Source organism: Schistocerca cancellata, chromosome 2 (assembly GCF_023864275.1).
Source record: "Schistocerca cancellata isolate TAMUIC-IGC-003103 chromosome 2, iqSchCanc2.1, whole genome shotgun sequence".
NCBI lineage: Eukaryota > Metazoa > Arthropoda > Insecta > Orthoptera > Acrididae > Schistocerca > Schistocerca cancellata.
Genome location: NC_064627.1, coordinates 1,092,822,178 through 1,092,847,162, shown reverse-complemented (window position 1 = coordinate 1,092,847,162; position 24,985 = coordinate 1,092,822,178). Strand labels below are relative to the sequence as shown.

The 24,985-nt window shown below is 43.9% G+C and overlaps 1 protein-coding gene across 1 annotated transcript in view; it reads right to left on the bottom strand.

Moving 5' to 3' along the window:
* Positions 1-24,985, bottom strand: part of LOC126149825 (carcinine transporter-like) — a 213,865-nt gene that overhangs the window by 70,799 nt on the left and 118,081 nt on the right. Inside the window, exons 2-3 of the mRNA XM_049915836.1 lie at positions 11,550-11,880; positions 62-331 (exon numbers count right to left, since the gene is read on the bottom strand). Of these exons, the coding sequence (XP_049771793.1) occupies positions 62-331; positions 11,550-11,851 (572 nt within the window). The 5' untranslated portion in view covers positions 11,852-11,880. The remainder of the gene's footprint in view (positions 1-61; positions 332-11,549; positions 11,881-24,985) is intronic.

The window sequence follows — 24,985 nt, the reverse complement described above, 5'->3', positions numbered from 1 at the left end:
GGCAGAACGTGGAGATGTACTCACTAGTCGCCCAGCCGGCAGAACATGAAGATGTACTCACTAGTCACCCAGCTGGCAGAACATGAAGCCGCCGACGACGTGGCCGACCTGGTGGACGGCGAAGGCGTTGGCCACCTTGAGGCGCTCGCCACAGACCCAGCGCTCCTGCGAGGGCACCGTGCGCGTGTACCACGTGTCGTCGAATTGGACCCCGTGCTGGCACTCCACCACCGCCGACTCGTTGCCCGTGCCCGGCGTCGCGAGGCCGTCCACGTACTCCCAGCTCACGTTGTACTGTAGGCAGTGCTCGAACGCCGACTCGCCCTTCACCCTTTAAACCAAGCAACAGCGACCTTCGTAAGGCAGGAGGCTGGGAAGAGGTCGCACAGTCAGCAAGTTCCTAACAAATGCGAAAGCGTCTTCAAAAATGGTTCAAATGGCTCTGAGCACTATGGGACTTAACATCTATGGTCATCAGTCCCCTAGAACTTAGAACTACTTAATCCTAACTAACCTAAGGACAGCACACAACACCCAGCCATCACGAGGCAGAGAAAATCCCTGACCCCGCCGGGAATCGAACCCGGGAACCCGGGCGTGGGGCAAAAGTGTCTTGCTGGGGCTGTTGTTGTTGTGGTCTCCAGTGCAAAGATCTGTTTTTGCAGCTCGCCTTCGTCCCCGAATAACCACTGCAACCTGCATCCTTCATAACCTGCTTACAGTATTCATCTCTTGGTCTCCCTCTACAAGTTTTGCACCCCACACTTCCCTCCAGTACTAAACTGGTGATCCCTTGATGTCTCAGAATGCATCCTGTCAACCTATCCCTTTTTTTAATCAAGTTATGCCACAAATTTAGTTCTCTCAAATTCTATTCAGCGCCTCCTCACTAGTTACGCGATTTACCCGTTTAATCTTCAGCATTCTTTTGCAGTACCACATTTCAGAACCTTCCATTTTTTCTTGTCTGAACTGCTTATCGTCCACGTTTCACTGCTGTACGAGGCTACACTTGTAACGGTTCATCTAGGACGGCCATTTGTACGTTTATTTTACCCCTCTTATAAGTAATAGGGGATTGTGTTAAAGGACATTTCTGAGAGGCCGGACAAAGCCGCAAGTATGGCTTATTGTCATGTGCTGATATGTTTCAAAAACATTTTTTAGAAAGAGAATTTGTAATGACGCCACGCAGTATGCGGAAGCGCTGGTGGAGATGAAGTGGGGGTGGACTGCGTGTGTGGTGAAAAATGCGACCGTGCACCAGCCGCCATAGGGAGTCTGTAAGCCACTGCTGCTGAACGAGGTATGAAAGTGAAAAATGTAAAACGTCAGTCTTGTTCTTGCACAACTGGGTGACTGACGTAATACTTTTCTGTTGTGCAAGGCCACGCTTTTTATAACATTGAATCTTGATTTGAATTGGAATTCTTAAGGATAGACTGGATATATACAATTCAGAGCGCGTATAATGAAAAGTTCAAAATATGCAGGCTGTTTCACTTGCTGCTACCCATTGGTTTTATGCAACCCACAACGTCTTCAAAAACAATGTGCGAGATTTTCATTTTCTCTCGTTCACTTCCTGTAAACTACTAGTCCTACATAAAAACGTGCTAGAAGGTCACTTTCGTTCGTTATAAGCTTGTAATATAATCCTGGTCGCCATACCCTATCAAAAGCTCTTTCTATATCCAGATATAAGGCTGATGCACAATCTGTGATATTTAAGGCCTTGGTAATACTAATATATATTCTAATAATCGGATCTATAGTTGAATGTTACTGTCTAAAACCAGCTTGTATGTCTTTCTGTCTTGTATGTCTTCTGCAAATTTATGTAATCTTCTGTTTAATATGGACTCAAAAGATTTTCCAGTAGTTTATAATAGTGTTATAGGGTGATAGGATGCTGGAATATTTAATGGTTTTCCAGGTTTTGGTATCATAATTACTAACGCTGTTTTCCATTGTTTCGGTATTTTTTTTTTAATTTTAAAACATTGTTGTACAGACAGTGTAAAGTTCTAATTATTTTCTCCCTTGGTGCTGCTCTAAGATGTAGTCTGCTTATTCCATCCATTCCAGGTGAGGTGTTTTTGCCATTATATATTGCTTTATCTATTTCCTCTTCTGTAATTTCTTGAATCAGTGCTAACTGTTCTTCATTTAAAACCTCTGGGGATGTTAATTGATTGCCATTTCTTCTTCGACATTTTCTTTGTGTGTATTATTAAAAAGTGGATCCTTAGGTATTTTATGAGTTTCTATTAAAACTTCTCTAAAAATTTGTGCTTTTTCTTGACTATCTGTTATTATATTCCCATTATATTGTAGTGGAGGATCAATGTTTATTTTATCTCTTGTAATACGTTTAAAAGTCTTCCAGAACTTGTTTCATTGATTGTGATCTAATAATACACACGTTTTTGCCCATCTATGTGAGTGAAAAATCTGCTAATTGTCTTTTAACAAGCATATTCAACCTGTTCCATTCTATTCTCAATTCTCCAGATTGAAATCTTTTTAACTGTCGATTTATCCTACGTTTTTGTTTTATAGTTTCCAAAATATTTTCGGGTATCTATTCTAGATTCTCTTTTATTCTTTTTATTGGGGCACTTTCATATTTCGCTTGTTTTATAACTCCTACAATGGCATCGTTATATTGGTTTAATTCTTCAGTTGTTGTTATATCAGTCACTTCTGGTATATTTGCATCAAGCAATGTTTGATATTTTTCTTGATCCATGTATTTTAAATCGTATATTACTTTTGCACTTTGTTGGCTTTTGGTAGAATGGTACATTGTAGTTCTTACTAATAGTGGTAGATGATCACTAACAATACTTTTGCTTATCCAGTGAGCAGTGAAATGTCGATGCATATTGTTACTGTATAAAATATGGTCGGGTATTAATGTACCACTGTGGTTTATAAAAGTAGGCTCTCCGTTGTCGACTCATCAAATATTAAAATTTGTAAGGATAGACTCTAGTATTCTTCCACTTGTATTCGCTCCAGAATCTCCAAAAGTATTAGATCTTGCGTTTAGATCACCCATAACAATGAAAGGACCCAGACTTGTCATATATTCAAAAAATTCTATAAGTAATCTGTCCTTTGGAGGGATATATTTTGTTGTTAAAAAGATGAATTTCTTAGTTCTTGTTTGTGTCTTTAATACCACAGGTTGTACATTTTGCAAATTTTCTTGCAAATCAATCCTAAATGCTGGAAAGTTTTTGCTATGTAATATTGCTACTCCTCCACTAACATTCCTTCCACTGGTATTAGTATCATATCTATGGCATATAAAATCTTGATGTTTATTGGATACTCAGATGCCTTTGTCTCTGCAATACCAAGCACACTGACGTTTTCTGACTCTATTCGATGTTCTATTAAATTAATTTTCAATCGTATAGCATTTGCATTGACAAAGGCAATAATGGTTTCTCTAGCAATTACATTATTTACTTGAGGATCCAATTTTGCATGCTATCTTCAAAATTAGGGCTGGTTTCTATTCTTTAGGGTATTTGTTTTAAGTACTGTCAGCTTTTGGAGGTGTTTCTTCTACTTGTATATTTCTCTGTGAACTATTCTTTTTTAAAGGTGGCCATTGCTTTGGTGCCAACTGTAGTGGTTCTTGTATTGTACGTAATCGGTCCTCAAGATTGTTTATGTGGAAATGCATGGAGTTTAAGCTCTGTGTAATAGCAATTTTCCTGATGAAACATTTCTTTTCTACATTTCCAGTGGCTTTTCTATTTTATTCTTCCTATCAGGTAGTATACTGATCAGAGCTGTAATAATTGCTCTAAGCAGATCATCTACTTGAACATGTTTTTCGTCAATGTCAGCTTCCTTTGTAACTGGTGTATTGATGCAGTGTACTTTGGCATTTGTGTCAATCGATGCGGCCTCTTTTGGTCTCTTGGGATATCTAACACCGGTTGCTAGGTGGTCTTCTCCGCATGTCTGACATTTTGGTTTTACGTTTTTAGCTGTGCGGCTACTTGTAAAATGTTTACCTGCACATTTACCGCATTTTGGTGGCTTTGTGCAGTTGTTAGCAGAACGTTCGAAGCTATAACATTTTACACATTGTACTGGCTGTGGAGGAGGAAGCTCTGAAGTTTCTACTATATGTACTTTGCAAAACATCTTCAAATGATTTTTATAAGATAATCTACTATATGTTGATCACGCGTTATCACGCGCATTTTTTCAATTTCCTTATCCGTTTCTTTGGATTTCATTCTAACTACCCTGACAAAATTGAGGTCTAGTTTCTTGAGAACTGCTTCAACGCCATTAATTGTAACATCAAAGTCAGCCTTTGTTACGACTACACTCAAACTTGGAACAAAATTCCCGAAATTTCATTGCTGTTGTTGTCTAGGACTGTAATAGGATCTCATTGCTTCAACTTTCACTTCTGGTCGGCAATTTGCCTTTAGTTTTTTGACAATTAGTTCCTTAATATTTATGCTTTTACTAATGAGAATTACACTACCATTTCGACTTTATTGTGCCAGATTTACCTTTTTAATTTTGTGTAAAGTGTCTTTGTTGTTTCATCTTTTTCTAGATTTGAAACGCGAACTGCATTCTCACGATCACTATAATTTTTTGAGATTGTCTCTTCGTTGTCAGGCTCAATGTCTGTTAAATGGCTTTTTTCTTCAGTTTCATTTGGGTAGTGTAGCCCTGTTCTTCACTACCTTGAATAACTATTTTATATGTGTGTTGAGAGTCCTCTTGAATGGAGTCTGTAACATTTGGGTGTTGCTCTCCATTTTGGTCAGTATCTAACACAGTTAGATCTTGCTGTATATTTTCAGTTGGCTGTTTTGTTGGTGCTTCTTCACTAGTTGCCTCATTTTCAACTAACTTGTGTTTGCGTTTTGGTTTTTGCGTGTATGTTTTCTTTGTCATACTAGCATGAGCTGAAATGCTATGTCTGTTTGGTTCTACTCGCGGATTATTCTTTGCCCTGTTCTGCGCCTTGCCCTGTGCAAACGCGGGCTGATCCGACATGAACGGGGACCTGGTTTGCCAATACCCTAGCTAACTTCCCTATTTCCGGCTGTCCGGAAAATTCGTCTACTGAATAACGGATATAAATACAGAACACGACAATTTTGCTTAGCAAATAAATATGCTGATTTGCTTCAACTGACTTTGCGAGTCTGCCTTGCTGCCGTGACTGCTACTGCCTTGACAGAGCTGTTGATAAAATATCAATATATACTTATGTTTTCCAACAAGTATCGATATATATCGGGGATGTTTTTCCCACCGATCTATCGATATCGAAATGGTAATTTCAAGTGCCGATATTTCTATTTTGTTACATTCTTTCGCAATTTTCTATAAATATTTGAAGCTGTCCTTTTGCAATTGTAGTAGAACATCATTTTACTTTCACTGTGTCAAGGAATCTTACTACTTTTTGAGCTTTCATCACGGTTGGTCTTTCTCATGGACTGTGTAAAGCAAGTAAAGATGGCACAAAGAAGTCTGACTGCACTGGGGTGTGAACGGAATAACAAGACACCCGATGTGAAGAAACAGCACACTAGTTGCGTTAAAAATTGTCTTAAAGCGACTTGTCTGTTCTTCAAAAACAGTTTCTGAAACCGATGAACAAAAATCTAAATGACGAGACTGGTCTTGGCGGTGGGCGGAGACGTGTGAGGGGAAATGCTGACGTAATCGGGGCACCCAGAAACTACAACGTTTAACTCCACCATGCAATTTTGCCACTACAACTGCCAAGTCGATGGCGTTGCAGAAACGCAAAAAAAGGGGAAGTCGATATGAAGTGTTCAAGACAAATCCGATACGTGACGAAACCGAACGCGGGACTCCTTTTATTGTGCCACTTACAAACAGTTACCATTGTTAAGCGGTTGTCACCGAGCGAGAGCGTGCATCGTTTTCCTTTCAATTCTTGCTGAAGGAGGATAGGCTTGATGTACAGAATAACTAATAATAAATCAATACATAAAAATATAGCTCTAAAACCGGCATTGTATTTGCAATGTGCAGCTGATATTTTTATAGGTCAGTACGTCGATACTTTTCCCTTCGATATATCGATTTCTTTTTGTGTAGGATGCTGTTAACGATATCTTTTTAACTATCGATATATCGGATTCCCGATATTTTAACAAATATCAACAGTCCTAGTGGGAAGACCAATTGAGCGGCTGGAGTGGTGAAGTTCTCGATGGTGTCATACTACTTGCTGTGATTTTGGATGCAGAACAGGAAAAACGAGTGAAAATCGGAAGTCGGTTCATCAGGCCTGGAAAAATGAGCAACTCTATACCGTGAATTGATGGACGTAGAGCAAAGTTTTACCAATGTTTACAAATGTCCGAAAATTATTCATCTTTCTAGTGAACAAATTGGAAGTTCATCTGAAGAAGTGGTAGACATACGGGGAAAAAGCCTTCGCACCAAGAGAACAGCTCGCTGTTGGCTTGAGGTTTGTTAGTATATAATATAATTAACACACAGTTGGACAATTTATTGTTAATTGAGTATATGAAATCAACATTCATCATTATTGCCTTCTGTTGTATAGTCTTGTGCGTTTTCTTCTGATTCGCGCGATACTGATTACTTACAGCTAAGACTACATTTGTTGTTATATCCCTCTACCCACCTTTTTCAGATATTTTGCTACTGAAGATGCGCTAAAACTATTTCATTTAGTTATCGCATGGGGGATAGTATGGTTGAGATAACTGTACCAGAAACCCGCAAGATAATTGCAGGTTATATGATGGACGCATTGATGCGTACTACAACAGAAGGAATGTGGAAGAACATCGCTAAGGGTTTTTATGAAATGTAGCATTTTTCCTAACTTTAAAGGAGCTTTGGATGGGAAACACGTTTCTATTCAGGCTCCATCGAGTAACGGAACACTATTCTTTACTTACAGATACACATTCTCCATAACTTTGTTGCCTCTTGTAAAGTTTCAGTGTAGCTCTATTAGTATTGATGTCGGGGCACATGGAAAGAAAATGTTATAGTCTTAGCCACCACTCTTAAACAATAATATTTTACCTAACTGGTGGTATTCATTGACGTAAAATTAGAAATATACGCGTATGTACTTGTATTGTTTTGTATGTTAACCGGGGGACTAGAAACGACGGAGAGGCTCCGTCCCCGCCTCAGTGGTCCACAATCCCACGACGACTACCGCAGTCCACTTCACCCCTCCGCCGCCCCACACCGATCCAGGGTTATTGTGCGATTCGGCCCTGGTGGATCCCACCCCCGGGAACGTCTCACACCAGATGAGTGTAACCCCTATGTTTGCGTGGTAGAGTAATGGTGGTGTACGCGAACGTGGAGAACTTGTTTGCGCAGCAATCGCCGACATTAGTGTAGCTGAGGCGGAATAAGGGGAGCCAGCCCGCATTCGCCGAGGCGGATGGAAAAACCGCCTAAAAGCCATCCACAGACTGGCCGGCTCACCGGACATCGACCCAAGTGCGCCGGGAGGATTCGTGCCGGGGACCAGGCACTCCTTCCCACTTCGGAAAGCCGTGCGTTAGACCGTACGGCTAACCGGGCGGGCGCGTATGTACTTACAAGGGAACCTCCCCATCGCACCCCCCCTCAGATTTAGCTATAAGTTGGCACAGTGGATAGGCTTTGAAAAACTGAACACAGATCAATCGAGAAAACAGGAAGAAGTTGTGTGGAACTATCAAAAAAATAAGCAAAATATACAAACTGAGAAGTCCATGCGCAAGATAGGCAACATCAAGGAAAGGGTGAGTTGAGGCGCGCCGTGGTCCCGTGGTTAGCGTGGGCAGCTGCAGAACGAGAGGTCCTTAATTCAAGTTTTCCCTCGAGTGAAAAGTTTAATTTTTTATTTTCAGACAATTATTATCTGTCCGTCCGTCCGTCCGATGCGAGGTAACTGCGTCGTAGTATGGGGACGCTACACCTAAACGGAAAAATATGAAAACGTTAAAAACATATGTTTTGACATAGTACAAGGAAAAGTGTGCGACTGTGAAACTGTTGCATTCATTTGTTGCAAGTTTATGTGACAAACTATTATGTTTTCATCGCTTTTTTGGAAGTGATTATCACATCCACGAGAAAACCTGAATCGCCCAACGTAGAAGGATCTTTTTACCCATTCGCCAAGTGTACAAGTTAGGTGGGTCGACAACATATTCCTGTCATGTGACGCACATGCCGTCACCAGTGTCGTATAGAATATATCAGACGTGTTTTCCTGTGGAGGAATCGGTTGACCTATGACCTTGCGATCAAATGTTTTCGGTTCCCATTGGAGAGGTACGTCCTTTCGTCTACTAATCGAACGGTTTTGCGGTGCCGTCGCAAAACACAGACACTTAACTTATCACAGTGAACAGAGACGTCAATGAACGAACGGACAGATCATAACTTTGCGAAAATAAAGAAAGTAAACTTTTCACTCGAGGGAAGACTTGAACCAAGCACCTCTTGTTCCAGAGCTGCTGACGCTAACCACGATACCACGGCGCTCCTGAGCTCACCCTATCCTTGATGTTGCCTATCTTGCGCATGGACTACTCAGTTTGTATATTTTGCTTATTTTTTTCATAGTTCCACACAACTTCTTCCTGTTTTCTCCATTGATCTGTGTTCAGTTTTTCAAGGCCTATCCACTGTGCCAACATATTACTAAATCTGAGGGGGGTGCGATGGGGAGGTTCCCTTGTTAGTAATGGTTTTTATTCCTGCACCTATTTTATTGCAGATTGTATTCTTCTGTTCTGTGTCCACGTATTTGGGATTGGACAGATCATGCAACGCAGGGCAGTTGAGTACTAATTCAATAAGTTTCGCATCATTGATGAGTATGACGATAAACAACTGCACGACAACCTAACAAACTGACCGTGTCGCGGCCGCGAACTGAGAAAATATTGGCCGCAAGAAATACGGCCTCGACGGAAGCACGGTTTGCACTGTTATGGACAAGCCCCTGGCGAGTGTGAACACTGCTCTTTAAATTCCTAGAACAGTACTTCGAAGCAAGTCAGCGGTATATCGGGTCGGTATATCGGGTCGGCTATGGCACTGTCGCGTCACTGACATGTGTGAAGCGCCCTTTAAAGGGCGTACTACAGCGCGATCTTCCTGTGTGAAACAGTTTTGGAAAATGACGTCTACCATTTCGACTGTTTCTGTGTCGTCCTTTGTTTCAATGCCGTTACGGCCACAGATTGTCTGGACACATCACGTAGCTGGTGATTCTACGGATCAGTGTAGGACGTTGTAATATCTCTTTATATTCGATGAATTATTCTGATACAATTCTACACTTGAATGACGTTTACTAATTTTCTATCTTCATACTCGCAGAATCCATGCGAAAAGTAGTTCATACAATAGCTATGCCATGAGCACATAAGTATTCTTTGTAGTACTCTCTCTGGTGGTTGTTAGAAAAAAAAAAAGAAAGGGAGCTTCCGAGATTGTCTTCGTGCCGATTAGCCTGAGCTTGGTTTGGAAGAACTGTAATCTGATTATTGAGAGTTATCACAGAAGATAACTGATACGAACTGTACGATTAAAAAGGAAATATATATATATATATTGCTCCTTCAAAAAAAAAGGTGTGTATGTGACATTTGGGAATTAATGATATTTATCGATATATTGCGTAGTTGTTAATCAGAAGGGACTTCCGAAAGACTGGATACGAACCTGCATTTAATAATCCAAGAGCTCCATTACTTCATCGGAAGGTTAAACTTCATCAAAGCCAAATATCCGCTTGATCTGAGGTTTCCCGACTGATTATACAACGCTCCCAAAATTACGAGGCATTTTATTTGTACAGATTAGCAGACTGCCGAAAAGCACGAGCCTGCAGAGAAGAAGAATCATCGCCTGATTTCATTCTAACAAGTAAAATTTCAGAATCATTTTGAGTGACTGAGCTATGACTGTGTTTCCTATCATGAATGATTGATTGCTCGAACGAATTGAGAGCTACATAATCACGTACACTCCTGGAAATGGAAAAAAGAACACATTGACACCGGTGTGTCAGACCCCTCATACTTGCTCCGGACACTGCGAGAGGGCTGTACAAGCAATGATCACACGCACGGCACAGCGGACACACCAGGAACCGCGGTGTTGGCCGTCGAATGGCGCTAGCTGCGCAGCATTTGTGCACCGCCGCCGTCAGTGTCAGCCAGTTTGCCGTGGCATACGGAGCTCCATCGCAGTCTTTAACACTGGTAGCATGCCGCGACAGCGTGGACGTGAACCGTATGTGCAGTTGACGGACTTTGAGCGAGGGCGTATAGTGCGCATGCGGGAGGCCGGGTGGACGTACCGCCGAATTGCTCAACACGTGGGGCGTGAGGTCTCCACAGTACATCGATGTTGTCGCCAGTGGTCGGCGGAAGGTGCACGTGCCCGTCGACCTGGGACCGGACCGCAGCGACGCACGGATGCACGCCAAGACCGTAGGATCCTACGCAGTGCCGTAGGGGACCGCACCGCCACTTCCCAGCAAATTAGGGACACTGTTGCTCCTGGGGTATCGGCGAGGACCATTCGCAACCGTCTCCATGAAGCTGGGCTACGGTCCCGCACACCGTTAGGCCGTCTTCCGCTCACGCCCCAACATCGTGCAGCCCGCCTCCAGTGGTGTCGCGACAGGCGTGAATGGAGGGACGAATGGAGACGTGTCGTCTTCAGCGATGAGAGTCGCTTCTGCCTTGGTGCCAATGATGGTCGTATGCGTGTTTGGCGCCGTGCAGGTGAGCGCCACAATCAGGACTGCATACGAGCGAGGCACACAGGGCCTACACCCGGCATCATGGTGTGGGGAGCGATCTCCTACGCTGGCCGTACACCACTGGTGATCGTCGAGGGGACACTGAATAGTGCACGGTACATCCAAACCGTCATCGAACCCATCGTTCTACCATTCCTAGACCGGCAAGGGAACTTGCTGTTCCAACAGGACAATGCACGTCCGCATGTATCCCGTGCCACCCAACGTGCTCTAGAAGGTGTAAGTCAACTACCCTGGCCAGCAAGATCTCCGGATCTGTCCTCCATTGAGCATGTTTGGGACTGGATGAAGCGTCGTCTCACGCGGTCTGCACGTCCAGCACGAACGCTGGTCCAACTGAGGCGCCAGGTGGAAATGGCATGGCAAGCCGTTCCACAGGACTACATCCAGCATCTCTACGATCGTCTCCATGGGAGAATAGCAGCCTGCATTGCTGCGAAAGGTGGATATACACTGTACTAGTGCCGACATTGTGCATGCTCTGTTGCCTGTGTCTATGTGCCTGTGGTTCTGTCAGTGTGATCATGTGATGTATCTGACCCCAGGAATGTGTCAATAAAGTTTCCCCTTCCTGGGACAATGAATTCACGGTGTTCTTATTTCAATTTCCAGGAGTGTAGATAGGAGGAAATATTACAACGTGAGTAGTTGGATCTATAGTCGGTTGTAGTGACGAGCTGAGAGCGCCACTGACCTGGGTATGGTGAGCGCCTTCCACTCGTCGAGCGAGTAGTTGGTGAGTTCGCGGCCGGGCACGTGGCACCAGTGGTCGGGCACGCTCATGGCGATCATGTAGTTGAGCGGCGGCATGGCGGCCAGCACCAGGAAGCACAGGTTGAAGATGAGGTTGAAGCGCGTCTGGAAGCGGCCCCTGGAGCCGATGGCGGCGATCAGCCCGTCCAGCAGCGCGCCCGCCTCCTGGAGGCGCTGCGTCGCGCTGGACCGACGCCGCGCGTCGCCGGCGCCCACGTCTGGCTCGGGCACCTTCAGCCCCATGGCGCCCTCTCAGCGCGCTGCGCTCCCACCTGCAGGCGGTAGAGTGGAGGCTACAGCGACTTGGAGGAACACTGACACATCCGCAGGGTTCGATAGTGGGTCGCTCACTGCTCTTATTTGACAAGGTTCAAAAATGGTTCAAATGGCTCTGAGCACTATGGGACTTAACATCTATGGTCATCAGTCCCATAGAACTTAGAACTACTTAAACCTAACTAACCTAAGGACAGCACACAACACCCAGCCATCACGAGGCAGAGAAAATTTGACAAGGAACCAAAATTAATCCTTTTTGCAGATCATACCTTATTGTCCAGCAAACAGAGCAATATCAAAGAGAAAATAGTAAACGACGTTTTCGTTAAAGTTATTAGCTAATTATTCAAAAAATTAACTAGCTTCAATTCTTGAAGAAATACAGCTCAACCAATTTCGTACTTGTAAAAATACTGCACTTATATTAATTTTGAAAGGTATGTGCTAAGATCTAATCAGGGTAGATCCAGAAAAGAAAGTCGATAGTTGCCAACCGCTAGGTGGAATGAGTATAATATCTTTGAGTAGGAGGTTCTTTGACGGTTAAGAGAGCAGGGCGCACGCAGTAAAAAACTGGGTGGTCGCAGTTAGGTGCTCGGAGGAAGCAGACGTTTGGTGACAGCTTTACGGTAGGATTCGCCCTTTGCAGTTTTCAGGTTGAACGCTGAGCAAACTTTAGCACATTAATGGGAGAAGCTACAAAATGATTTCAAAATGGCTTTTGTTAGATAATGTTCAGAGTTAGGATTTGTATGTCCAAGTTTTAACGCAGTAAGCATTTTGTAAAAGTTTTCGTAAGAGCGATTCGTGCCACAAAAACTTTGGAAATGTTAGCTTTTGTATATGACTTAAATTTTTAACAATATATATATATATATATATATATATATATATATATATATATATATATATATAGAGAGAGAGAGAGAGAGAGAGAGAGAGAGAGATCAACATTGTGTTTAAATCTAACAACCTGAATCATAATCAACATCCTTTGCTTGTATTGAATATCAAAATGAGTAGCAAAGTGAAGTTACCCACCAAATGAAAGAACGTAAAGAAAATGAGGCCTTTATGAAATATATATGTGCGGTTCATAGTTTGAAATCGATAACTAAAGTTATCAGAGCAAAGTTATTTCAAATAACAAATTTTATGCCATGGCACAACTGGCATTATTCAAGTCAAGATATAATTTCATTAAGTAAACATCAGGGCCAAATAGTTAATTTTTCAGTACCATCTTAATGCCATTGCACAAACGTCACTATTCTCTTAATCTTGATTGCTGAAATGGTTCAAATGGCTCTGAGCACTATGGGACTTAACATCTATGGTCATCAGTCCCCTAGAACTTAGAACTACTTAAACCTAAGTAACCTAAGGACAGCACACAACTCCCAGCCATCATGAGGCAGAGAAAATCCCTGACCCCGCCGGGAATCGAACCCGGGAACCCGGGCGTGGAAATCGAGAACGCTACCGCACGAACACGAGATGCGGGCTCTTGAGTGCTGAGTCAAATACATGTTTCATTACTGGCAAAATGGAGGAGTGCACGAAACAAGTTCTCAGACGCAGTCAGATGCAGCTTTGTTGAATAATTATTTTGGAACAATTTTATCTTTGATACTTCCACTAACTAAAAAGGAAGCAATGTTGGGTTAGATACTTTCACTTTTAAAGATAATTTTGGACATGATATTTTCAGTGTAAGAGGGGCATTCAGTAAGTAAAGCAATCCATTTTATTGTGAAAGAAGAGTGGTTTTATTCAGGATTCCAATACATCATATTATTCCCATATCTTTTCGCAACAAAATAATATTTTTCAAAATAGTCTCCCCACAGGGAAGGCCGGTATGTCCACATGGCCAACTTCGGAGCCCAATTCTTGCTGCATCAATAACGTTACCATCAATCACGTGTTGTTTCCCGCTGAGTGCATCCTTCATTCGGTCAAATGATTGGAAGTTGGAAGGTGCGAGATCCAGGCTGTAGGATGAATGTGGAAGGACAGTACAATGAAGTTTCGTGAGCTCCTATCTGATGTGCAGATTTACGTGATGGCCGGCCGGAGTGGCCGAGCGGTTCTTAGGCGCTTCAGTCTGGAACCGCACGACCGCTACGGTCGCATGTTCGAATCCTGCCTCGGGCATGGATGTGTGTGATGTCTTTAGGTTAGTTAGGTTTAAGCAGTTCTAAGTTCTAGGGGACTGATGACCTCAGAAGTTACGTCCCATAGTGCTCAGAGCCATTTGAGCCATTTTGAATCAGTCTGGCATCTGCTTTACCGACGATCAACTTTATATGATCATTCCATTTTAAATCACTCCTAATGCCTACTCCCAGATAATTTATGGAATTAACTGATTCCAGTTGCTGACCTGCTATATTGTAGCTAAATGATAAAGGATCTTTCTTTCTATGTATTCGCAGCACGTTATACTTGTCTACATTGAGATTCAATTGCCATTCCCTGCACCATGCGTCAATTCGTTGCAGATCCTCCTGCATTTCAGTACAATTTTCCATTGTTACAACCTCTCGATATACTACAGCATCATCCGCAAAAAGCCTCAGTGAACTTCTGATGTTATCCTCAAGGTCATTTATATATATTGTGAATAGCAACGGTCTTACGACACTCCCCTGCGGCACACCTGAAATCACTCTTACTTCGAAAGACTTCTCTCCATTGAGAATGACATGCTGCGTTCTGTTGTCTAGGAACTCTTCAATCCAATCACACAATTGGTGTGATAGTCCATATGCTCTTTTTGTTCATTAAACGACTGTGGGGAACTGTATCAAACGCCTTGCGGAAGTCAATTTGTGTAGCACGTCCCCTTGTCGAGATTCGTGGGGAGTGTTCGACTGTTTACAGCACAACATCTTCGTGCACGGGTGTAATTCGTGCAGGCCTACTCGGTCCCACAGCTTGTTAAATCTCCCAGTTTCTCGGAGGAACTGACGCACCCTTGTAAACGTTCGACCCTCGGGGTGTCTTCGGACACGGTACGCTTCTTGGTACAAGCGTGCAGCCTCCCGTACAGTGACGTCAGCACTACCGTGCATGAAAAGCATATCCTCACACTCCTCGTTACCGTAATGTTCCACGTTACCACTAACACTCGTACAACACTACTGACGATCCGCAAACAACTGACATCAGTGGCACTCTGACCATATGCTGTATTGTTGTGCCGATTCTGTTTACATCTCCACGTTTCGAAAATGTAAATAAAGACCGCACCAGGGACCGGCATGTGATGTTTACACACAATCAAGTGAGTGGTGACTAGTAACCACGAAGTCGCATTTATCTCGCAAACGGTTCGTTTGTGGACCTATGCTTACTGAGACTTTTTTGTCTCTAGCAACGTCTACCGTCATCTGCAAGGATTTAGGCCATTAATTATGATACAACATGTATTTATTTGGTCACGAACTGGCTTTCAGCTTCTTAGGCCATCTTCAGCTGACAACTGATACAATGACATGCGACCTACACAGACACTATTTACACAAAAGATAAAAAATGATAGCATGTAGAGTGTTTACACAGAAGATATTACGTTTTTTTGCCACGCAGAAAAAATTACACGACTAAAAACAGCAAAGAAGTTCTTTTTGTGGAGGTGCATTTATGAACAAATGAAAAATAATCTGGACTTTACAATTTCACTCTCTTATCTGTAACTAAAAGTTAATTTAGAAAAGGGGAAAAAAGGAAATTGCGTTTGATCATTTAATACATTCTGTGTGTTATGTTTGCTGATTTCCAGAATTTCCAGCAGGGTCATTTTTCTACGTTTATTCACAAAAAAAAGGTTCAAATGGCTCTGAAGTCTATGGGACTTAACATCTGAGGTCATCAGTCCCCTAGAACTTAGAACTACTTAAACCTAACTAACCTAAGGACATCACACACATCCATGCCCGAGGCAGGATTCCAACCTGCGACCGTAGCGGTCCCGCGGTTCCAGACTGTAGTGCCTAGAACCGCTCGGCCACACCGGCCGGCTGTTTCTTCACAAATTGTAAAATTTTCCATTCTAAGTGATAGAACCAGGTTTTAAATTGTAAGACATTTCCAGGGGCAGATGTAGATTCTGACCACAATCTATTGGTTATGAACTGCAGATTTAAACTGAAGAAACTGCAAAAAGGTGGGAATTTAAGGAGATGGGACCTGGATAAACTGAAAGAACCAGAGGTTGTAGAGAGTTTCAGGGAGAGCATTAGGGAACAATTGACAGGAATGGGGGAAAGAAATACAGTAGAAGAAGAATGGGTAGCTCTGAGGGATGAAGTGGTGAAGGCAGCAGACGATCAAGTAGGTAAAAAGACGTGGGCTAATAGAAATCCTTGGGTAACAGAAGAAATATTGAATTTAATTGATGAAAGGAGAAAATATAAAAATGCAGTAAATGAAGCAGGCAAAAAGGAATACAAACGTCTCAAAAATGAAATCGACAGGAAGTGCAAAATGGCTAAGCAGGGATGGCTAGAGGACAAATGTAAGGAAGTAGAGGCTTGTCTCACTAGGGGTAAGATAGATACTGCCTACAGGAAAATTAAAGAGACCTTTGGAGAGAAGAGAACCACTTGTATGAACATCAAGAGCTCAGATGGCAACCCAGTTCTAAGCAAAGAAGGGAAAGCAGAAAGGTGGAAGGAGTATATAGAGGGTTTATACAAGGGCGATGTACTTGAGGACAATATTATGGAAATGGAAGAGGATGTAGATGAAGATGAAATGGGAGATAAGATACTGCGTGAAGAGTTTGACAGAGCACTGAAAGACCTGAGTCAAAACAAGGCCCCGGGAGTAGACAACATTCCATTAGAACTACTGATGGCCTCAGGAGAGCCAGTCATTACAAAACTCTACCATCTGGTGAGCACGATGTATGAGACAGGCGAAATACCCTCAGACTTTAAGAAGAATATAATAATTCCAATCCCAAAGAAAGCAGGTGTTGACAGATGTGAAAGTTACCGAACTATCAGTTTAATAAGTCACAGCTGCAAAATACTAACGCGAATTCTTTACAGACGAATGGAAAAACTGGTAGAAGCCGACCTCGGGGAAGATCAGTTTGGATTCCGTAGAAATGTTGGAACACGTGAGGCAATACTGACCTTACGACTTATCTTGGAAGAAAAATTAAGAAAAGGCAAACCTACGTTTCTAGCATTTGTAGACTTAGAGAAAGCTTTTGACAATGTTGACTGGAATACTCTCTTTCAAATTCTGAAGGTGGCAGGGGTAAAATACAGGGAGCGAAAGGCTATTTACAATTTGTACAGAAACCAGATGGCAGTTATAAGAGTCGAGGGGCATGAAAGGGAAGCAGTGATTGGGAAAGGAGTGAGACAGGGTTGTAGCCTCTCCCCGATGTTATTCAATCTGTATATTGAGCAAGCAGTAAAGGAAACAAAAGAAAAATTCGGAGTAGGTATTAAAATTCATGGAGAAGAAGTAAAAACTTTGAGGTTCGCCGATGACATTGTAATTCTGTCAGAGACAGCAAAGGACTTGGAAGAGCAGTTGAACGGAATGGACAGTGTCTTGAAAGGAGGATATAAGATGAACATCAACAAAAGCAAAACGAGGATAATGGAATGTAGTCAAATTAAGTCGGGTGATGTTGAGGGAATTAGATTAGGAAATGAGACACTTAAAGTAGTAAAGGAGTTTTGCTATTTAGGGAGTAAAATAACCGATGATGGTCGAAGTAGAGAGGATATAAAATGTAGACTGGCAATGGCAAGGAAAGCGTTTCTCAAGAAGAGAAATTTGTTAACATCGACTATAGATTTAGGTGTCAGGAAGTCGTTTCTGAAAATATTTGTATGGAGTGTAGCCATGTATGGAAGTGAGACATGGACGATAACTAGTTTGGACAAGAAGAGAATAGAAGCTTTCGAAATGTGGTGCTACAGAAGAATGCTGAAGATAAGGTGGGTAGATCACGTAACTAATAAGGAGGTATTGAATAGGATTGGGGAGAAGAGAAGTTTGTGGCACAACTTGACTAGAAGAAGGGATCGGTTGGCAGGACATGTTCTGAGGCATCGAGGGATCACAAATTTAGCATTGGAGGGCAGCGTTGAGGGTAAAAATCGTAGAGGGAGACCAAAAGATCAATACACTAAGCAGATTCAGAAGGATGTAGGTTGCAGTAGGTACTGGGAGATGAAGAAGCTTGCACAGGATAGAGTAGCATGGAGAGCTGCATCAAACCAGTCTCAGGACTGAAGACCACAACAACAACAAGTGATAGAAGTGGTTTTCTGTTAAAGATTTTTTTCATGTCACTACGGGTTATGTAAACTGTTCTTCCTAGTACGCTTTGTGTCACTGAAACATGTTTGGGTGTTAATCAAGAAAAAATTGTGTTTGCTCAAGGCAGAATTACGTTTCCATAATAATATATTAGCAAGCAAACAAGGACAAAAAGACATGTTGTCTTCTTTGTTTTCCGGCGTCTTTCTTCCCCAGTCACAGTTATACAAGTTACACAGGTTAAATACAGTCTTTTGAACATTAATGAAGTCATACTAAGACATTGGTTTTAATATGAATTTATTACAGTCGCAGAAGAGGGTATTTGACCCATATAGCAAAAAGAGAGCTTCAATCACAGGATGAATTAAGGTATTTTAATTAGTGGGGGTATTAGGTTCCTGTTATGCAAAATTCTGTTTTTTCACATCGATCCAAATAGGTTTCATTAACTTTGTGCCAGAGTCAGTGGGTTTTCTTTCTTCACTCTGTGAAATGTAAATGACGATCTCCAAAAAATAGGCCTACAACAGTTATTGTTAGTTATTATTAATACTTTAGCCTTATGTTATAGGGTTATAATAAACCAGGTAGAATGTTCTAATTTCTAGGGTGTGCATATCAATGAAAACCTACACTGAAAAAAAGTAGTAGATCTGCTAAAACGTTTACGTTCGGCTACTTTTGTATCAAGGATATTAACAACGTCAGGGGCATAGAAATCAACAATTTAATATTTTTTGCAATATTTTCATTCACTGGTGTACTACGGGATAATATTCTATGGTAATTCTTCACTTAGGCAGAAAATATTCATTGCTTAAAAGAAACCAATTAAATTATATGTGGAGTCTACACATGTGGAAATATCTTCCACCATTCGAATTCGAAGCGACTTATCCTCGAGTCAGACGCTACTGCACAGACATGCTTTAGCGACCTCGGCAGCGAAGAGAGATTACGCTGCGACAAATAGCTCCTTAGTAAATCGAATATTCTCCTCCCTTGCTTGTCATATCTTCTTGGTTTCACGTAATAATCGATACCAAATGTTAAGCCTTTATGGGCTGCAGATTCGCTCGAGGAAACTGATCGTACTTGAAGCAACATGTATGTCAGAAGTGATGTGAGCGCTGCAGGCGTGTTGTTCTGTCGAAGATATTTAATTTCCTTCTCGAGCATGAGAATGGCTGGTGCTGTTAGTAAGTTGTTTGCCAACAGTGACATTGCAATAGTACGGTTTACTATGAACCTCTTGTGATTGCAGCGATTAACGGTTTACGCAGGATTCTGAGGCTCAGGAGGATCTAACGCGATTTTCATTCTGTCTATAGCACACACGATAAGCGGCACCAAGCGATAAGAAAAGGCCTTATCTCAGTCCCATCGCAATATACCGGAGTAGTTTATTACATTATATGATATGTAAAGCCTCCTGTGTTGCAGTTATGAACATGTGGCTTAAATGTTATCTGTCACATTACGTCAATGAACTGTCGTATATTTTCAACAATAGTACTGCGGTAAATCATTTATACTGTAAGTGTGTTATAGCTTTAACCTGTTGATGATTGAGAGAAGGTATGAGCAACCTGTGGCAACACGATTTCCTATCTCCGTGTCAGGATTGATACGTGATTTATCTGAGCAATGAAGGCTACAGTCAAGCAGCAATCTTTTGGGATCCCCAGCTCCATCTGCTACGTCACAGTCATACTAAGAGGTGTGCAGGAGAGGTATCTCCTGAGAATGATAGGAGATATATTGTCGGAACGTACTGGTTACTGTGAAATAAGTCAGATAAAGTACATTAAAGGACAGACTCCACAATAAAGACAGATGTTCGAAACTGGACATTTGACAAATGACACCGGGATTGGGACATAGGGAATACAACACGCCAGGTACACAGTCTTGTTCCAAGAAACAGAGAAAGACTACCCCAGTGGAGGTACAGTTCAGTTTATGACAGAATCCGGCCCATAGTTCCAATGCAGAGACAAAGGAGGAAAGCGTCGTGTGAAATGGTTCAAATGGCTCTAAGCACTATGGGACTTAACATCTGAGGTCATCAGTCCCCTAGACTTAGAACTACTTAAACCTAACTAACCTAAGAAGATCACACATAGCCATGCCAGAGGCATGATTCGAAACTGCGGCCGCAGCAGTAGCGCGGTTCCGGAGTGAAGCGCCTAGAACCGCTTGGCCATAGCAGCCGGCGCGTCGTGTGAATGTGGCGGTTTACGATCGTCTGATGTTGTTTTCGTATGCCCTCTCCAACGGCGAGCTGGGAGGAATAAGCTCCTTTAGGGCGGAAAGCTCTTAATAAGAAGCACCGATATCTCTGTGTTACTAAATATTGTACCAAACAACATACCTAGAAATGAACTAAATAAGTTCAGGATAGAATTAATAATAGAGACGGAATTGCGGGTCTGGCAGGTCTTAACAGGAGAGAAGGGGAGAATCGCATTGAACACGTCAATGAAGGGTGTGAGATTTGACCACATCTCAGCAGTGCCGATGGTGAGTGAGTTTCTGTCGCGATGTACAAGTGAGAATGACCACGAATAAATGCTTCAGTGTAAATTAACAAGTGACGTAGGAACGCTGAAGTGCGTCAACTGTATGTACTACGTGCACAATGCTGTCGGATGCAACTGTGATTTGTTTATTGTGTATTGTGCGTATTAAACCGGAGACCTAGAAACGACGGAGAGGCTTCGACCCGCCGCGGCCCTCAGTGCTTCACAAGCCCACAACAGGCCACAGCAGTCCACCCACCCCACCGCCGCCCCACACCGAACCCAGGTTTACTGCGCGGTTCGGCGCCCAGTGGACCAGTGGACCCTCCCCTCCCCCCCCCCCCCCCCCCCGGAAAAGTCTCATACCAGACGATTGTACCCCAAATGTTTGTGTGGTAGAGTAATTATGGTGTAGGCGTACGTGGAGACAGTGTTTTCGCAGCAATCGCCGACATAGTGTAACTGGGACGGAATTAGGGGAACCAGCCCGCATTCGGCGAGGTAGGTCGAAAATCGTCTTAAAAACCATCCACAGACTGGTCGGCACACCGGACCTCGACACTAATCCGCCGGGCGGATTCGGGCCGGTGATTGCCACGCCTTCCAGCTCGGAAAGCAGTGCGTTAGACAGCGCGGCTAGTCGGGCGGGCCTATCGGATGTAACTGTCATTTAGTTTAATATGAATACATCACTAACTAGTAACGTAATGGGTCGCTTATCTGCAGCGTAGTGTGATGTTTCGATATTATACCGAATCGCACCATAAACTAACAGTGAATTATACACTCCTGGAAATGGAAAAAAGAACACATTGACACCGGTGTGTCAGACCCACCATACTTGCTCCGGACACTGCGAGAGGGCTGTACAAGCAATGATCACACGCACGGCACAGCGGACACACCAGGAACCGCGGTGTTGGCCGTCGAATGGCGCTAGCTGCGCAGCATTTGTGCACTGCCGCCGTCAGTGTCAGCCAGTTTGCCGTGGCATACGGAGCTCCATCGCAGTCTTTAACACTGGTAGCATGCCGCGACAGCGTGGACGTGAACCGTATGTGCAGTTGACGGACTTTGAGCGAGGGCGTATAGTGGGCATGCGGGAGGCCGGGTGGACGTACCGCCGAATTGCTCAACACGTGGGGCGTGAGGTCTCCACAGTACATCGATGTTGTCGCCAGTGGTCGGCGGAAGGTGCACGTGCCCGTCGACCTGGGACCGGACCGCAGCGACGCACGGATGCACGCCAAGACCGTAGGATCCTACGCAGTGCCGTAGGGGACCGCACCGCCACTTGCCAGCAAATTAGGGACACTGTTTCTCCTGGGGTATCGGCGAGGACCATTCGCAACCGTCTCCATGAAGCTGGGCTACGGTCCCGCACACCGTTAGGCCGTCTTCCGCTCACGCCCCAACATCGTGCAGCCCGCCTACAGTGGTGTCGCGACAGGCGTGAATGGAGGGACGAATGGAGACGTGTCGTCTTCAGCGATGAGAGTCGCTTCTGCCTTGGTGCCAAAGATGGTCGTATGCGTGTTTGGCGCCGTGCAGGTGAGCGCCACAATCAGGACTGCATACGACCGAGGCACACAGGGCCAACACCCGGTATCATGGTGTGGGGAGCGATCTCCTACACTGGCTGTACACCACTGGTGATCGTCGAGGGGACACTGAATAGTGCACGGTACATCCAAACCGTCATCGAACCCATCGTTCTACCATTCCTAGACCGGCAAGGGAACTTGCTGTTCCAACAGGACAATGCACGTCCGCATGTATCCCGTGCCACCCAACGTGCTCTAGAAGGTGTAAGTCAACTACCCTGGCCAGCAAGATCTCCGGATCTGTCCCCCATTGAGCATGTTTGGGACTGGATGAAGCGTCGTCTCACGCGGTCTGCACGTCCAGCACGAACGCTGGTCCAACTGAGGCGCCAGGTGGAAATGGCATGGCAAGCCGTTCCACAGGACTACATCCAGCATCTCTCCGATCGTCTCCATGGGAGAATAGCAGCCTGCATTGCTGCGAAAGGTGGATATACACTGTACTAGTGCCGACATTGTGCATGCTCTGTTGCCTGTGTCTATGTGCCTGTGGTTCTGTCAGTGTGATCATGTGATGTATCTGATCCCAGGAATGTGTCAATAAAGTTTCCCCTTCCTGGGACAATGAATTCACGGTGTTCTTATTTCAATTTCCAGGAGTGTAATTACAGCGCTAAATGTCACTTAGGTAAGTAGTCTCAAGTAGTTAATACACCTAAGCGCCAAAGAAACTGGTATAGGCATGCATATTCAAATACAGAGATATGTAAACAGGCAGAATACGGCACTGCGGTAGGCAATGCCTATATAATACAAGTGTTCAAAATGGTTCAAATGGCCCTGAGCACTATGTGACTCAACTGCTGAGGTCATAAGTCCCCTAGAACTTAGAACTACTTAAACCTAACTAACCTAAGGACATCACACACATCCGTGCCCGAGGCAGGATTCGAACCCGCGACCGTAGCGGTCGCGCGGTTCCAGACTGCAGCGCCTAGAACCGCTCGGCCACTTCGGCCGGCTAAGACAACTGTCCAGAGCAGTTGTTAGAAGTTGTTAGATCGGTTACTGCTGCTACATTGGCAGGTTTGAACGTGGTGTTATTGTCGACGCACGAGCGATGGGACACAGCATCTCCGGGGTAGCGACGAAGAGGGGATTCTCCCGTACGACCATTTCACGAGTGATCCTGCATATCAGAAGTCCGATAAAACGTAAAATCTCCGACATCGCTGTGGCCGGAAAAAGATCCTGCAAGAACGGGACCAACGACGACTGAAGATAATCGTTCAACGTGACAGAAGAACAACCCTTCCACAAATTGCTGCAGATTTCAAAGTTGGGCCAAAAACAAGTGTCAGCGTGCGGACCACGCACTGAAACATCATCGTAATGGAGTCGAAGGCCTACTCGTACACCCTTGATGACTGCACGATACGAAGCTTTACGCCTCGCCTGGACCCGTCAACACCGACATTGGACTGTTGATGCATGGAAACATGTTGCCTGGTCGGACGAGTCTCGTTTCAGATTGTATTGAGAGGATGGACGTGTATGGGTATGGAGACAACCTCATGAATCCGTGGACCCTGTATGTCAGCAGGGGACTGTTCAAGCTGCTGGAGGCTCTGTAATGGTGTGGGGCGTGTGCAGTTGGATATGGGACCCCTGATACTTCTAGATACGACTCTGACAGACGACGCATATGTAAGCATACTGTATGATCACCTGCATCCATTCATGTCCTTTGTGCACTCCGATGCACTTGGGCAATTCCAGCGGGACAATGCGGCACCCTATACGTCCAGAATTGCTAAAGAGTGTCTCCAGGAGCACTCTTCTGAGTTTAAACACTTCCGCTGGCCACCAAACTCCCCAAACATGAACATTATTTTGCATATCTGGGATGCCCTGCAATGTGCTGTTGAGAAGAGAACTCCACCCCCTCGTACTCTTACGGATTTATGGACAGCCTTGCAGGATTCGTGGTGTCGGTTCCCTCCAGCACTACTTCAGACATTAGTCGAGTCCATGCCACGTCGTGTTGCGGCACTACTGCGTGCTCGCGGGGCCCTACACGATATTAGGCAGGCCTACCAGTTTCTTTGGCTCTTCAGTGTATATGAAACCCGTACGGAGCTGTGCTGGCTGGACATCTACCAAGCCACACACTTACCAGAGATACTAGAATACACATGGTCAGTTAGGAGATAATATTTGTGGGAAGTACTAATATGATTACACAAGATTTTTCAGCCCGGTGTAGGTGTAAACCGAAGACATACTAAGATAGCTACAATTTTAAGTACATCAAAAGAATTGCACATAGCTGCAAAAGAAATACGTTTATTTTTGTTTTTTACTTGGTTATTGTCATGTCAAATTCTTCCTAAGTAAATTGGATATTTATGTAATTACTGTTAAGTTACTTTTTATAAACTGCCACGTCCAGTATTACATAATTATTATTGATAAGAGCTGTCCGCCTCCGGTAGCTGAGTGGTCAACGCGACAGACTGTCAATCCAAAGGGCGCGGGTTCGATTCCCGGCTGGGACTGGGTGTTGTGTTGTCCTAACCATCATCATTTCATCCCCATCGACGCGCAAGTCGCCGAAGTGGCGTCAAATCGAAAGACTTGCAGCCGGCGAACGGTCTACCCGACGGGAGGCCCTCGTCACACGACATTGATAAGAGCTTAGAAAACTAGAATTGTGTGGGGGATATAAAATATAC